Source organism: Armigeres subalbatus, chromosome 2, assembly GCF_024139115.2.
Source record: "Armigeres subalbatus isolate Guangzhou_Male chromosome 2, GZ_Asu_2, whole genome shotgun sequence".
Classification (NCBI taxonomy): domain Eukaryota; kingdom Metazoa; phylum Arthropoda; class Insecta; order Diptera; family Culicidae; genus Armigeres; species Armigeres subalbatus.
The window spans coordinates 358,620,086-358,636,850 of record NC_085140.1 but is presented as its reverse complement, the minus strand read 5'-3'; the positions used below and the strand labels follow the sequence as shown (position 1 = coordinate 358,636,850).

The 16,765-nt window shown below is 40.2% G+C and overlaps 2 protein-coding genes across 2 annotated transcripts; one reads left to right on the top strand and one right to left on the bottom strand.

Moving 5' to 3' along the window:
* Positions 1 to 5,348: 5,348 nt before the first annotated feature.
* On the bottom strand, positions 5,349 to 6,194 carry LOC134212972 (heat shock factor-binding protein 1). Its single transcript, XM_062691382.1, has 2 exons — positions 5,869 to 6,194; positions 5,349 to 5,813 (listed from the first exon to the last, which is right to left on the bottom strand). Exons 1-2 carry the CDS (start codon positions 5,965 to 5,967, stop codon positions 5,658 to 5,660), a joined length of 255 nt encoding a protein of 84 aa, XP_062547366.1. The 5' UTR covers positions 5,968 to 6,194; the 3' UTR covers positions 5,349 to 5,657.
* A 170-nt stretch (positions 6,195 to 6,364) lies between these two features.
* LOC134212971 (secretion-regulating guanine nucleotide exchange factor) lies at positions 6,365 to 10,237 on the top strand. The gene is made up of 4 exons (XM_062691381.1): positions 6,365 to 6,863; positions 6,923 to 7,887; positions 7,948 to 8,060; positions 8,823 to 10,237. The coding sequence occupies exons 1-3, from the start codon at positions 6,852 to 6,854 to the stop codon at positions 8,027 to 8,029; spliced, it is 1,059 nt and encodes a 352-aa protein (XP_062547365.1). The 5' UTR covers positions 6,365 to 6,851; the 3' UTR covers positions 8,030 to 8,060; positions 8,823 to 10,237.
* The last annotated feature ends 6,528 nt before the right edge of the window (positions 10,238 to 16,765 follow it).

The window sequence follows — 16,765 nt, the reverse complement described above, 5'->3', positions numbered from 1 at the left end:
GAACGGTTCAACTTCTCATAGAACTTTCGTGCGTTATTAGCGCGGTACAGTCCCTCCGTCTCTTCACGGTCTCGATCTTCCTGCTGGCGCGTTTTCCTCCGGAAAATCGAGTTTTGTCTGTTCCGCGCCCGTTTGTATCGTGCCTCGTTCGCCCTCGTGCGGTGTTGCAGCAATCTCGCCCATGCTGCATTCTTCTCCTCAGCTAACTGCTCACATTCGCCGTCATACCAGTCGTTTCTCTGATCCGGAGCCACCGTGCCTAGTGCAGCGGTTGCGGTGCTTCAAATGGCGGATCGAATATCTCTCCAGCCATCTTCAAGAGATGCTGCGCCTAGCTGCTCTTCCGTTGGGAGTGCCACTTCCAGCTGCTGCGCGTAGTCTTGGGCTAGTCTACCGTCTTGTAGCCGCCCAATGTTAAGCCGCGGCGGACGACTCTGACGCGTGTTGAACACCGTCGAGAGTTTTGAGCGCAGACATACTGCGACGAGGTAGTGGTCGGATTCAATATTCGCACTGCGGTAAGTGCGTACGTTCGTGATGTCGGAGAAGAATTTACCGTCGATTAGAACGTGGTCGATTTGGTTTTCCGTTACTTGATAGGGTGATTTCTATGTGGCCTTGTGGATATTCTTACAGGGGAAGAAAGTGCTTCGGACTACCATTCCGCGGGAGGCTGCAAAGTTTATGCATCGTTGGCCGTTGTCGTTCGATACGGTATGCAGACTATCCGGTCCGATGACCGGTCTATACATTTCCTCCCTTCCTACCTGAGCGTTCATGTCACCGATGACGATTTTGACGTCCCGCAGTGGGCATCCATCGTATGTCTGCTCCAGCTGCGCATAGAACGCTTCTTTCTCGTCGTCGGATCTCCCTTCGTGTGGGCAGTGCACGTTGATGATGCTATAGTTGAAGAAACGGCCTTTTATCCTCAGCTTGCACATCCTTGCGTTGATTGGCTGCCACCCAATCACGCGTTGGCGCATCTTTCCCAGCACTATAAAGCCGGTTCCCAGCTCGTTGGTGGTGCCACAGCTTTGGTAGAAGGTAGCCGCTCGATGCCCGCTTTTCCACACTTTCTGTCCTGTCCAGCAGATTTCCTGCAGCGCTACGACATCGAAGTTGCGGGGATGTAATTCATCGTAGATTATCCTATCGCAACCTGCGAAGCCTAGCGACTTGCAGTTCCATGTTCCAAGCTTCCATTCGTGATCCTTTATTCGTCGCCTAGGTCGTTGCCGATTGTATCGAGTCGTATTATCTTCTATGTCGTTCGTAATAGTTGTTTTTAAAGGCGGCTTATTGGGCCTGCGCAAACCTCCTGTCTCGTCGGAGAGCCGTCGTGTCAGGGCTGTTTAGCGTCCCACCTAACACCAGGACTTGGGCTTGTGCGCTTTGAGCGGCACACGGTCGCTTTGGCGGAGCCTACTTGCGGATACATGCAGCTTTTTATAGAGGTTTAACAGGGCCCACTGTCAAACCCCACCACATCCTAGGCAGGCGCCACAACTCGCAGATGGCCTGGGAGGGATCGTCAAGCCCTTGGACATAGTCCCTGCTGCCCCCGATCAGAGTAACAATCATAAAGATTTCTGGGATCAAGAATGTTTTCGCTCTTTTAGTAATATAGGCTCGATCATTTTGTAGTATGTCAATAACTAACCCCAGAGGCTACATTTTAAAATATGCTGTATGGTGGTAGTCCAGTGTGAAGGTTTTTCTACAACGCCGCAGAACATACCGGTGTTTGAAGTGACAAACTCAATGTCTCTTTGAAAAATCGCTTGAATAAAGTTAAAAAAAACTCTGTTTGATTTCCATTAAAAACGGAGCTAAAGCGCTAGTTGCTGTAACTTCTACTAAATGAGAACAATATTTTAATCATTTAGTCTAAGTTACTACAACTAGCGCAATAAATTCGTTATAAATGGCATTCAAACAACGAACTTTTAGGCAAAGTTGTAGCAAAACCAAAGAAGTCCACAATGAAACACATTTTAAAATTTAGCTTAACTTGACTTCTGCTGAAATCTTGTAACGATATTCAATAATCGTAAGAATTCCTGTATGTCATGCTTTTTGGAAAAGCAATGTTTGAAAAATTGAAACATTAACTCTCGAATTATGTGAGTAGTTTCCGCAAGAACTTTTCAAGTCCTGATTCAATGTTTTTAGAATGCCACTGCAACCATAACTTTCCCACATTGAAATGGATTTAATATCAACATGGGAAGGTTATGCTTTCAATGACAGTATAGGTAGAATGTGCATAGATTTTTTAACACTAGAACGATTGCCCAAATGGGAGTCAAGCTCGGTGGTCTAGTTGGGCCTATAAGCAGCAGGTCGTGGGCTCGATCGCAGGCTCGTCCCTGTCCTTTCTGTATGCCTTAGTATTTTCTCTGTTTGTCGTATTCTACCAAAACGATTCCAACTGTTATGCCTTCCACACTACCAGTTTCAAAACCTCAAACGAATTCTAGCGAAGATGCTAATCTCATACAACAATCTACGCTTGTAACACCTACGAATTTATGCGAATCGCTTAATGCTAATGTTAATACCAGAACTTTTGCCCGAATCGGCCTTTTCTATTTGTCCTACCCACGACTCGGAACGTGGATGCGCCTCTGGGTATTCTCGGAAATATAAGAGTAGGCAAGGCAACTGATTCTTGTCATATTGTGTTCGGGTTCGGATAAAGGTTTGTCGCTAATGCTACACTAATGCGACTTGCTCAATTCACTTACCTTGTCTAAACGTAGCATAAGTGCGTTTGTCAGTAACAAACTCTGTTGATGACAAAGAGTATATTGTTAGGCGTTACCCGAAAATTGATTCCCTGAGGCTAACACGATGATACTTTTATGCCCAGGGGAGTCGAAACAATTTCCTATTCGAAAACTCCCTAGACCGGCACCGGGAATCGAACCCAGCCATCCTCAGCATGGTCTTGCTTTGTAGCCGCGCGTCTCACCGCGCGGCTAAGGAGGGCCGACTCTACTGCTACTGAATGTGATGTTAAGCAGCTAGCTTCTCTTGCTATTGGCGATTAAAGGTTGCATGAAGAAGAAGAAATCAAAGGATATTTGAAAAAAATGCACTGGGAAGCACACGGGAATTTTTTTTAAATCTTCTCAACAATCCTAGGAGCAATTTTATTGAAAACGGTTAGCAGTACGGGGTTGGATTTTCCTTCAATTCTAACTACAGTCGACTTTCTACATCTCGATATCTTTCCCTATGTCGATGATTTCTTTGGTCCCATCAATCTACATACATTTTTGCTTTCTACAAATCGATAACCTCAATATTTTGATATCTCTATATCTCGATGTGTTCTGGTCATATTTTGTTTAGGATTCTCTCTTCCTATGTCAATATAATCAAATTTCTAGGCTACTAGACCATTTTTGGACAATAACAAACGCTTTGATATCAAGAAATGACATTTGTTTTGTTGTCGTTTTTCGTAGCAACGAGCCTTTTTCGATCTAGTAACCATTTCAATTTTCCTTCCATTTCTCGATCTCTCCTTATCTCGATGGTCCCTCCAATATCGAGATGTGGAGAGGCGACTGTATAAGCAACAATTCAAAAGGACGAAACTGCTTTTGTAAACAAGAGCCTCTCTGTTTCCGATTTAGGATAACTCTGCACGTAATTTTGAAAACAATGAACAGTAACATGATGCCTTGTCGGATGTCGCACACTATCTGATCCGATCTAGAGATGTCGCAAATTAATCGATTACTTCGATTAATCGATTCATCGTTGTGATAATCGATTAATTTTGAATCGATTATTACCCAACGATTAATCGATTCAATAATCGAGAGGAATCGTGAGTAATCGATTAGTTACTAATCGATTAATCAGAATTTTACGACATCATAAGGATGTCGAAAATTAATTGATTATTTCGATTAATCGATTCATCGTTGTGATAATCGATTAATTTTGAATCGATTACTATACAATGATTAATCGATTCAATAATCGACAAGAATCAAGAGTAATCGATTAGTAACTAATCGATTAATCGGGATTTTACGACATCTCTAATCCGATCCCCTTTTTGGGTACTTTCTTTAGGACGCGTTGCATCCAGTCGACCGGAAAAGTCGCGGTGTTCCAGATATTGCAGAATGCAACATTTGTGCTGATATCATGGGTCAGCTTTATGCATCTTTGCTAGTGCGCGGGAACCTTGTTAGATTTTTTGCTCCTTTTTTATTACTTTATTAAAGTTCATACTGCTTCAATCCCCAGAAGGAATGGGTCTTCGTGTTTAACGCGAGAAATGCGCCGTAATCTTGGCGAATCTTGTCGAGATGTTGATTATTAACCTGACGTAGAAACTTAGAGAAGTTGTTCCTTTTAGCTGGTCAGGTGGGCCGTTTCAAATTGGCCTTGCTCCACTAGGGCGTCCTGAGATATCGTAGAAAAGGCGAATATTGCCAGTTATTGCGGTTTTCTCTCCTCTGTTAGCCAGGGAGTACACCCCCAGGTTGCATCAGTAATCCACTGTTTTCGCTAAGCGTGCAGCTCATCCAGGTTGTTCTTGCTGGTTTCGATAAAGGCGTTCTTGATGACCGGCCACTGGTCTTCTACGCTGCCACCTTCCAGAACATCCGCTTCCCGAGTTTCCAAGTTCTTCAACGAACGATCTTTTCACATTTGGATCTTCTAGTCGGCGTTTGTACCAACGAATACCTTTAAAAAGTACTTATGAGGGTGTCACTTCTTTTGAGTAGGCATCACGTCAATAGTTTCAGTTTTTCATAGCTACGGTAAAAATTTGCGTTACCGGAAGTAGTAATTTCATGCCTTTGTTTTTTTTTTCAGATTGGAATCGAAATGTCTCCAATTTCTGATTTCTGATAGCATTCTGGATAGTGATTTCAAGATAGAAACATGAGAATCACTAATGTTCATGCTACGTAATGCTAATCAGTGTTCTAATGCAGTACTTTTCTAGTAAAGTCGCTTAATCAACAAATTAATTAGTTGGAATTTGACTGTTTGATTCATTGAAATTATAAAGAAAATGTTTTGGAAATTTTATTCTTATCTCACTATGGAGATTGATGATTATTGGATAGAATGTTTCGTTGTTCAACGCAATGAGAAGCACTAAAAAAAATAGCGGAAGTGATTAATTATTTACCTGACCCTAGCTACGAATAAACAATCCTACCACACCCTTCCAACATATTTACAGAGTATTCAAGTTTTTCAAGAGAAAGTTCCTATCGATCAAACTAACCACAGCCGCGCCAGGACAACTTTCGTTATTAAATCGATCAATGGCATCGTTCGGAACATGAAGCTTTGAGACGGCGACACCGGATATTACTGCGTGCTCTATATTTTAATTTGTATCCTTGGTTTTTGGCTTACTTCTTACCGATTGTTTGATTTCCCCTCCCATGTTGTGTTACGGGGGTAATATTAGGTGTAATAAAAAAAATATGGATGATTTTACTCGGAAACTTGGTTTCCTCACGAATATGACAATTCTATGCAGATTGTCTGATATCAACTCATGCTTGCATAATAAAATAAACATAAACCTAACTCATTCCAGATTACTTCCTAGTGTACTTCCTACTTAGTACAGCTCCCGTCCTCCCACTATGGAAACAAATTGCCCCTTACTTCTCAGCTCCTTCGACGCCGGCCTGCTGCATCAGGTCAGCGATGCTCTTCTCGAGGTCATCTATCCTGGTGCCCATGTCGTCAATACGGGAAATAATCTGATCCGACATGGTCTGGAACTTATCCTGCACATTCTGAAGGAGATTCTGGACCTGAAATTAAGAACAATTTAGTGGATATTCTCTTTGAAATGATTGAATCCCTTACGTAGATGGTCAGCTCTTGCATGTTTTTGGGATCGACGTTGCTGCCAAGAGAATAGTTTTGCTCGGCATCACTGTCGATGTCCGCCTTCATCTCGGCCATTATGTTGATTGGCTGTGACTGACAAGTTCTTGTTATTAGCAGATATGAGAATACTTCACTTCACGGCTTCGCACTAAGAAGTTTATTCTTTCTACGCAAACACTTGCTTCCAGGAATGCTAATGCAGGAATAAACGGCAAATACAGTCCAGGATCAAAATGAATCCGTATCACAAGCAGTCGAAAGCGACGAAACAACAAATCCTCCCTTGTTGTCTAGGCCACACGCCACACCAAGCAAAGTATTAAAAAAAATCTTGCTTTTGCTAAAATAAGGGCATAGGCCACATGACAATTTTCTTCGCTTTCGACCAATCGTATCAAAAACTGCTTTCCTCTGTTACATTTTATCACCGCTCAAAGTGCAAGTTTCCTTCATTATTTCGATTGTTTCTCATGCTTTGCTTATCATTTTTATAAATAATATTAAAATATTTATTTAAATGGGTCTCACGTTTAATTCCATGTAAAAGCTCGAAATAGTAGCTGAATTCTGCAGTTCTGGAATCATGTTAGACGTTACAGGCATTACACTTCCCCTCAGCTGATGCACGAAACAGTTCATCGAAATATTTCATGATAAATACAAAATCACCTCAATCACAGGCCACACCCACACATTAATGTTCAACGGGAGTGAAAAAGATGGTGATAGAATTGTGAATTGTTGTCTTATTGTCTTTTTTATTCTTACGGAAATTTTGCTCTTGGAATCTGCTCGAAATGTTAGCCGTCACAAAATCTAAAAACATTTCAATTAATTTTATCAATCGAATAGTTTTATGATTTATGTTTAGTGTTATACGTTTATACATATAGTTTAAAAATTGAATTTCGATAATTTAGATTATTTCTAAATATCATCAACTAATTTACTGAACCACCATGTACTGTTGGGTAAGTGGCTTGCGATAAATTTGGCATCTATTCTTAACATCGATTAAAACATTCTATAGGGCGCCAACAGCCACGGTCAGCTGGCTCTTGGATTCCGATCGGAAATGTGTGAAACACCGCAAAAAGTAGAATCCCTCCCGTTCGACCCTAGCCGTATTAATAGTATCTGTGCGGGTGGCGGTCACACGTTGCTCACGGTCAATGCCACCGGCGACCTATACAGCAGTGGCTGGAACAATCGCGGCCAATTGGGACTCGGGCATATGGAAGATGTTTGTAGGTTTACTCTGGTAGGTCAGTTTGATTTCGATTCGATTGCCTGTGGCTGGGACGTTTCGGGAGCTGTTTCCCCTGAAGGAGAAGTCTATCTGTGGGGCTCGAATGTATGGCATCAGGTGGCGGACAAAGAAATTAAGTATCTTATGGTGCCGACTAAACTGCCGCTCCCAAGGGGTACCAAGGCAAGAAAAATATGCTTCGGATTACGACATACTTGCGTCCTAACGGATCAGGGGAAAATAATGCTTTTTGGAAAATCAAAATGGTTACAACAGGAAAAGATAACACAGTCGAGTGTTTTCTTCGGAGGAGTGGAGTTTTACGAAATGGGATTTTCGGAGCCTGTTACAGATGTGGCCAGCGGAGAAAACCATTTGATTGCTCAACTGGGTCAAAAGCAAATTGTATGTCTCGGAGATAACAAATTTGGACAAAGTCCTGAGGGGATCATCTACTGCAGTGAAGAACAGCAGCCTAATTACATAGAACAATTAGAATCGGGCTGGTCCCATTCAGGATATCGTATGAGCGACGGTCGTGTTTACCTATGGGGTCGAAACAACTACGGACAACTGGGTGTGGCGGTTAATGGTGATCACAATAGTCCGAAGGCGTTGGATGTAGAGGGTAAGGTAATTAAATTTTGCCTGGGATCGCAGCATGGAATAGCGTCGACTAGAGAGAGTCTGTATACATGGGGCTGGAACGAGCACGGAAACTGCGGATTAGGAAGCGTGGAGAATGTGTAAGCTTTGTTTGCTTCAATCTAATTGTGCTTTGTTTCTAATGATCGTTTCTTTTGTAGGACATCGCCGACTCGGATAGAAGGATTGGCAAATACTAGAAATATTGCCGCCGGTGCTGGCTTTTGTTGGGCACTTAAATAGGTGTAAAAAGTATCTAATCAGTTATCATAATGTGAGTTTTTTTTAAACTTTTATCAAGACTAAAATTTGTAAAAATTTTAAAACTTAAACAACTTACACATTGGTAGCCTATTTTAACCGAACTCAAAAAGTAGTTGTTAAAACATTCTCAGATGAGAAAAGGTTTTCAAACACATTTTAATTGATATCTCATCAATGACCAATTTTTTCAGCTTTTATTTCTTCTAAGAAATTTTTTTTTTCCGGTATTAATTTACGGCTTTTCAGCCGCCATGTAGGTACATGTTGTTCCTTTAATCAAATTGGCAGTTCGCACAAATGATAATTTATCAATATAATAAATGAAACTGTTGTAGTCGCTCTACAGAGTTGAGTGAAGGGGGAAACAGCCCAGAATTCAAAAGTAATCATAATGTTAGTGACCAGGTAGCTTTTTGTTTTATTTGTAGGGTATTGCTTTTGAAAGATGAATCCATTTGAAGTCAAACTAATAACAATGAATATAGAGTTAGCAAAAAAATCTACCTCAATCAGATTTTCATTTTTTTCATCACCACAACGCTTCTTAGCAAGTGGGTTTGTTTTTAAAGGCTACCTCGTAGTAAAACAAATACTAAAAAGTCATCCCATGCTCGTTTGTAGGCAGAACATACATTAGGTTTGCAAAGAAAAGAATAATTGTCCGTTACGATAGGTAAATAAAACAAGTTTAAGATTATCATATAAAAGATACTAAAAATTCGTGGAGCCAACCAGTCTGTATTCAAATTCAATACGAAGTGTTTATTTCCAGAGATCTTTCTCAGTTAATGGGAGCAAAGTGCAGTGTTTCCAAGAAAAAGCCGAAGACACCGAACTCCAAAATGCTGCAAAACCCACGTGGATCATTTGAGCAATACTATAGTGCCGACATTCAACATCTGCTTCCTAATGTGCAGTTTTCTCGTCCGCTGTACAGATTCAGCAACGGCCATCAGCCATGTCCGGTCGATTTGAATGCACGCATCGTCGACATTCGAGACCTTGAGGATGATTTACGCATGGAAAGTTTGTTTCTGAAGCAAAATAAGAACATACCCCTAGGACGAAGCTCTACGCCAGATTCCTCGTATTGCAGCCACTGCGATCACAAGCATCGCGAACGCTGTTGTCTGTATGTGGGCGACCGGCCAGATGACCTGAACCGTTACTCTGCTTGGACCGAAGATTTCAAAAATACTCCATTCAAACCGCAGAACATAAACTGCATTCCTGAAGCCGTTTCATACAACACTACACCATATTCTTCGCCTCGATATAGCTATGTGCAACCAGATCGAAGAAAAGGCTCTTCGCCTAAGGCACCAAAAAAACCACCCACAGAACCGATAAAAACTTCCGAACCATGGCAAGGTTTGACGGACTCAACAAAACCCACAACGTTGACGCCCTATCAACAATACGCACTGCAAATGGAACAAATGAACCAGGCCTTAGAAGCAAACATTCATCTCAACCTGATCGATCCCACGAATCCTTATTTCGCCAATTGGAGTGTCGAACAGGCATTGGCTGCCATTCAAAAAGTAAGAAATGAACATCAGCACATTTACAATGGACCGGTATACATGCAACAGAACAATTGCGCAACGAGTCAACAAGCGAGTCCATACGTGCCCTATCCATATAAAATTCATCAACCGCTTCCGCAACCGTGCCCGCTTTATCCGCATTGTCCTTTGGAACCTTCTAGTTCCTCTCAGCGCTACTCGCAGTTACCATCGCAGCAATATGCAAGTCCCTCCTACGCAAATCCGGCAGCGCAAGTGCATTCTGGCGGGGTTTCATTCCCGTTATGGATGCTGTTTAGCTACAACCAAACTAAATCAACACCTGCTGCTAGCGAAACGGGCGCCAGGAAGAGATCTGTTCGAAAAGTGAACAATCTCGATGCCGGGTTTCAGCAACAGCAGCAGCCGCAGCAGCAACAACAGCCGCTATATCCACAAACACAACAGATAGATTACAATAATAATTGCAATGTCTTCTGCATTGGTGGCTGTGTAGGGAAGGATCATAATGAAAGGAAGCAAGCAATTCGCATGGATGTTGAAGATGGCGGTATTAACGTATAATGCGACTTGAAAGTTCATTATTGGTGTAAATAATGTATATAATATAATAAAAGTAATGTAAGCAATAAATATAAATTTTATTCAGAAATAATAACTGCCTTATTGTATTGATCTTTACTGTCCAAAAAAGACCGCTTGCCTATTTCGTATGACTCTTAGCACAAAGTAGTACTGGAAGGCTATAATAATAAATATCCACTGCAAATACAAAGTTTTTGTAGGAGCTTTCAATAGCATCATAGGAACTCTTCACAAATTACGTAACGCTTCGGAGGGGGAGGGGGTGTTAGTCCAAGTGTTTTACGATTGCCAAATTTAGCGTTGGGCTATTTGTGAACGAACCCTTATAGCTGTGACTTTCACAACTCCCTGATCAAAATCAGCTTCAACAGGAACCGATTCTGCTATTTGACCCTGACTCGCCTCGTTAGTCGTCTGGCTCTGTCTGGCCCAGTCGTTTGGATTGTTCCTTATCCGGATCGACAGCGAGATTTTCCAGAAAATTCTTCAATAACTGAACCGGTGCCAGCGAAAGTGGTACATAAATCATTTTTGTCAGTTTTGAGTTTATTACACCCACTGCTTCTCAGGGATGCCAGACATACAGACATGTCTGTATTTATACAGACATGTCCAGGCCTATGCTAAGAGCACATGGTTAGCGTAGCCAACACCAACACCAACGCCGAGCAACGTACGTCAAATCTAAAAAAGCCTAACATCATAAAACATCCAAATTCAGCTTTCTTCAATATGTAACTTTAATCGGGAATATTCATTAAATATGACTAATGAGTTTAATTGATTCAAAACTTATTTTACATGATCAATTTTGATTTTACTTACATGGAGATCAACAATTTGTCTTTTATTTCACCGTGAAAAGCTTGAGCAGAATTTAAAAATAAATCCTGCTCTTTTATTGTTGTGGATATTTTGAATTATCAAGCTACAATCATTGGTGTTGTTGACGATTGTTGACATTTCATGCAACTGACAGCGGTCTATCTGCACACTGTGCCCGGGACATGGTGGCTATTTTTAAGCTAAGGGAGTTAGATAGGGATGTCTATAGCCTGGACATGTCTGTATTTATACAGACATTTGGTCTTGCATATAGACACTATAAAGATTACAGACTTTTGATTGAAGTACCAGACTTTTACAGACATCTGTTGTTTTCGAAAACTTTGGGCTTCCAAACAGAATCCTGTTATGCTTTCTAATTGAACCATTTTGGGTTTTCTAACAAATCGTTATGGGTTCCGAAAGGTATCATTTAGGAATTCCGAGGGGAGCTTTTGTGGTGAGCTCGAAGGACTAGTTTGTCTGCCTAAATAGATTATTTCCATGTTCCTTATAAGAACCATAGAGGAAATCAGATTAATTTATATCACAGCCACCGCGGACTGGCATCCTTTTTGGGTGTTAGTCCGGCCGCGCTTACCACACATTTTAGGGTTCCGATCGGGATTACTTTTTGAATTCCAAACAGAATTCTTTTAGAATTGCAGACGGAAAGATTCTTTGATTCCCTTCTGAAGCCTAAGAAGATTCCATTCAGAAGCCCAAAATAAATCCATTTGGAAGCCCTAAATGATTCCGTTCGAAAGCCCTAAACGATTCCGTTCGAAAGCCATTAGGGTGCCCAAAAGATATCCGTTCGTACGGATCCACGCAGAATTATGTGAACTCCCGAACGTAGTCCTTCTGGGTTTACTAAAGGAATCTCTTCGAGCTTTTGAACAAAATTCTTTTGGGTTTTCAAAAGAAATTATTCTGGGATTTCCAAAGAAATCCTGTGGGACTTCCACACGGAATTCTGAACAAAATTATTCTAGAGTTCCGAACGGAATACTTTTGGTCTTCCGAGAAAAAACCCTTTTGAACTATCGAAAAGAATACTTTTGGACTTTCGGTTGGAGCGCTCTGGGCTTCTGAACGGAATTCCGATTAGAATACCGAAACCCTAAATGATTTTGTTCGGTAGCGCAAAAGAAATCGATTCAAAAACCCAGAAGCCAAAAAGAGCTCCGTTCAGAAAACCAAAAAATCCCGATTTGTAAACCCAAAACAAGTCCTTACTCTTGGTTTCCGAACTAAATAATTTGGGATTCTGAACGAAATTCATTTGGGCTTCTGAACGAAATGATTTGGACTTTTCCTTCAAATGGAGATCTTTTAGACTCTCGGAAGAAATACTTTTGGAATTCAGAGTGGATTCACCTGGGCTTCTGAATGGATTTTTCTGTATTAGGAATAGCAAATTTTATCCTTTTGGGATTCTGTAACTGTCGTGACCCGGACGAGGTTTTCAAGCTCGACCGTTCGTCACAACGATACTCAGTAAACTGAACTCTGTTATCGATTCGTTCCAACACGAACGAAAAACCGAAAACACCTTTGCGTTACACCCGGTTCTTTTTACACGGGTGGGTTTTAGTTGATTACGACCTTTAGCGTTGATGAAACTATGAGTTAACCCCACGGAAAAATTCACGAAAAATCAAAGAAAATTCAAGTGGTATTTCAAAAATGTGAAAATCAGGTGTATTGGGAAATTAAAGAATACCAACCGTGTAAAAAAAATATTGGGTGTACTATGGAGCACAAGATAGCACTATACACGTTTTAAATGAATCAATAAGTGAGTTCATATCGTTACAAGGAAATAATCTCAGTGGTATTTTGCAATAACTCCTCATTCTAATCTTATTCACTACAGTAACCTAAATCGGTTCCTTTCGAAACCAATAGGATTTTGTTTGGGAGCCCAAAAGTACGAAGTTCGTCGTTTGTAAACCCAAAAGACGTCCTTTTCGTTCTTTGGGTTTCCAAAGAAAATGGAGTTTTTCCTTCTATGCCTCTTCTCCGAACCGAACTCTTTTATACTTTTCAACGGATTGCGTAAATTTAATCAACTTTATCAATTTAAGTCAGTGAAACAATATACATATTGATAAGAACATCATTTAAAGCATTTCAGTGGAATATCTTGTTACATCCCATTTAATTCCACCAGTTGATTGGAACTTAACAGTAACTTCAAGAAAACGTATTTCGACCTCAACAGTGGCCTTACTTGTCTTCAGTAATACGTACTTGACTCGACTAAGTCTTACACCGACTTTTCAATTATTGAACCCCGATAATCAACGTTGTCAAAAGTGCATGGTTTTTGAAACTAATTTTCTAATTCCTGTACATTCTAAACTCTATACAGAAAAATACAGACATTTTGCTGAGATCGATACAGATTTATAAAAAATATATCTGGCATCCCTGGTGCTTCTGTGAGCAAAGGTCTAGTAAGAGTAAGGGAATAACGAAAAAATGATTTTTGACAATTAAATCTGTAGATATGCATTTTTTTAATTTCTGGTATATATCACAATGGCAATTTCGTTGCCAGGAAAAGTGGTTTATGTGCAGTTCTTCCCACTAAAATCAGCTTATTGAAAAGAAAGTTTGACAACATGGGTGTTTCCGCCACAGATTTTAATCTTATTTTCAATTTCAAGATTGTTTACTGCCATTTTTTATTTATAATTTTGTAAATGTACATGTACCACTTTTACTGGCAAAGATTTTCGGTTTATGTTGCATTTTGTTCCCATTTAATAGTGGTACATGTGCATTAATTCGACAGCAAGCCATGATTTGAAGAGGACGCCCTTTTGTGTGCTCCCGTTATATTAAGGACACACCTGTGGTACTTGTACCATGGTACAAGAGGACAAGAAAATTATTCCAAGACTATCTTTAATAAAGACAATAATTGGTATGGTACTCTTTTCAAGATTCTTGTACCATGGTACTTATACCACCAGTGTGTCATTAGTATTACATCAGATAAGAAAAAAGTTTAATTTTGTGATTTACCATCTTGTAGTATTCATAGTTGATGGCGAACGATTTTAGTTTACAATCACTGTTTTTAGATTCAATCATATAATGTGATTCTGTGGTTGCGGATAGCATATAAAATATAAGGAAGCAGTCATTCCAATTTAATAAAGCTATGTTCCATGAGCCCCAATTTACCGTTCAAAATAACCAATAATTCGAACTCTCCTTCGTTTATGCGAGAGAAAATGAATCGTTGGCTTATGAGAGGCTGGGAGAGGTTGCGCGGCAGGGAACTGAGTGCTAGCGCATCGATGCCGACGCCGGACGTGATGGTAGTGGTGTCAGTGGTGTGGTCATGAGATTGAGTAGCGACGGCGAGGACTGCACCGTCAGTTTGTTGTCGAATTTAGAGACGAAGTGTCGCACCGCTATTCAAAAGCGGATTCCATTTAGCCGTTTTCGGCTGGAATACGACATGACGCAGTCGGTAGAAATTGTGTTTGATTTTATAACTAGCACATGATAATGGTGCTTGCCACATCCATTAATGTGCTAGTTACTCGGTAAGTATGCCCAAATAATATTGTGAGTGTTTGTATTGAAAAAAAATAAAGCATTTCGGAGCGAGCAGGTCTCCGAAATTGAGGAAAAAAAATGATAACGAAGCGAGCAGGTCTTCGAAAAATAAAAAAAATTATAATCCCGGAGCGAGCAGGTCTCCCGAGGATATGAAAAAGATGCCGGAGCGAGCAGGTCCCCGAGCACATTTTTGTTTATTCCGGAGCGAGCAGGCTATTCCGAGGCATTTTTTTTCTGTTTATTCCGGAGCGAGCAGGTCTCCGAGGCATTTTTTTTCTGTTTATTCCGGAGCGAGTATGACTCGAGGTTTTTTTGTGTTTATTCCGGAGCGAGCAGGTCTCCGAGGCATTTTTTTTCTGTTTGTTCCGAGTGAGTGAGCCCTGAGGCGTTTTTTCTGTTTACCCCGGAGTGAGTGGGACCACGATGCATTTTTTCTGTTTATTCCGGAGTGAGTGGAGCCTGAGGCATTTTTTCCGTAGTAGGTGGGACTCCGAGGCATTTTGACGTAGGATTGCGTCTGTAAGTTTTCATTAGCACACTTTGTGAATATGGAAATCAAAAGATTATGAAAATATGCTGCGCTGATATCGCACTAATGTTTTATTTATTCCAATGGAACGAAATTTGATTTAAAAATCATATATTTCAAGATTTATGGAGTACAGAAGGAGAAAGATGTAGTATTCATAGTTGATGGCGAACGATTTTACACACTTAAAATAGATTTCGCTGTTAGGTAATTTTGACGAAAAACTACGGTAAACCAAAGAAATTTCAGTAAGTTCGGTGATCAAAATTAATTTTACCGGACATCAGTAAAGTTTTTACCGAACAAATTGTAAATCCAAAATTATTTGACAGAGTTCGGTAAGTTGAACTTACAGTTTGTTCAGTAAAATCGAATTATCGCCGTACATCGTAAAATATTTACCGAACAAACTGCAAAACAAATGATGTTATACAAAACTACTGTAAAGCGATAAACTGTCAAAGTCAGTTTTGTTTGAAACTTTGTTGCTTAGAAATTTCTAACATTTTCCATCGGATCTCCGAAAAAAAACATGTTAAAAGGTGCAATATATAATAACAGGTATGTTTCGTTCTTGGAAAAGAAAGTAAAGTGATCACTAACGCAATCACATTTTTCAGCTTATTGCGGCTTTTACTTTTTTCAAAACCGGGACCTTATTATATTAATTAATTACCGGGCAAAATTATTCATCTTAATTTCGATGATCGAGGATTTTCGACAAAACGCACCCAATATATCCCATCTTCTTGGGGGAATTAGCCGTGTTTTCAGGATTTTGCGGTTCGAAAAAACTTGAGTAATTTCCCTCGGTTGTGCCTGTTGCTGATATGTTTTTCTGTTCACATTTTTGTTAAAAATAAAACGAATAAACAAAGGTCATGTTTAAAATCTTTAAGTGTATTTATATTTTATTTTGTTACACAAATATTTTCATTCAAAATGGAAAAAAGTACCGAAACGTTCGGTAATATTAATTTTCGAATTACCGAACAGTACGGTTGTCTTTGACAGATCATCACAAAATAAAACTACCGAACGTTCTGTAATTTTTTCGTTTACCGAACTGATTACCGTACGTTCAGCTGTTGAAAGTTCGGTAAAAAATTACCGTATACTGTAAAATATTCTAAGTGTGTAGTTTATAATCACTGTTTTAGATTCAATCATATAATGTGATTCTGTGGTTGCGGATAGCATATAAAATATTAGGAAACAGTCATTCCAATTTAATGAAGCTATGTTCCATGAGCCCCAATTTACCGTTCATAATAACCAATAATTCGAACTCTCCTTCGTTTATGCGAGAGAAAATGAATCGTTGGCTTATGAGAGGCTGGGAGAGGTTGCGCGGCAGGGAACTGAGTGCTAGCGCATCGATGCCGACGCCGGACGTGATGGTAGTGGTGTCAGTGGTGTGGTCATGAGATTGAGTAGCGACGGCGAGGACTGCACCGTCAGTTTGTTGTCGAATTTAGAGACGAAGTGTCGCACAGCTATTCAAAAGCGGATTCCATTTAGCCGTTTTCGGCTGGAATACGACATGACGCAGTCGGTAGAAATTGTGTTTGATTTTATAACTAGCACATGATAATGGTGCTTGCCACATCCATTAATGTGCTAGTTACTCGGTAAGTATGCCCAAATAATATTGTGAATGTTTGT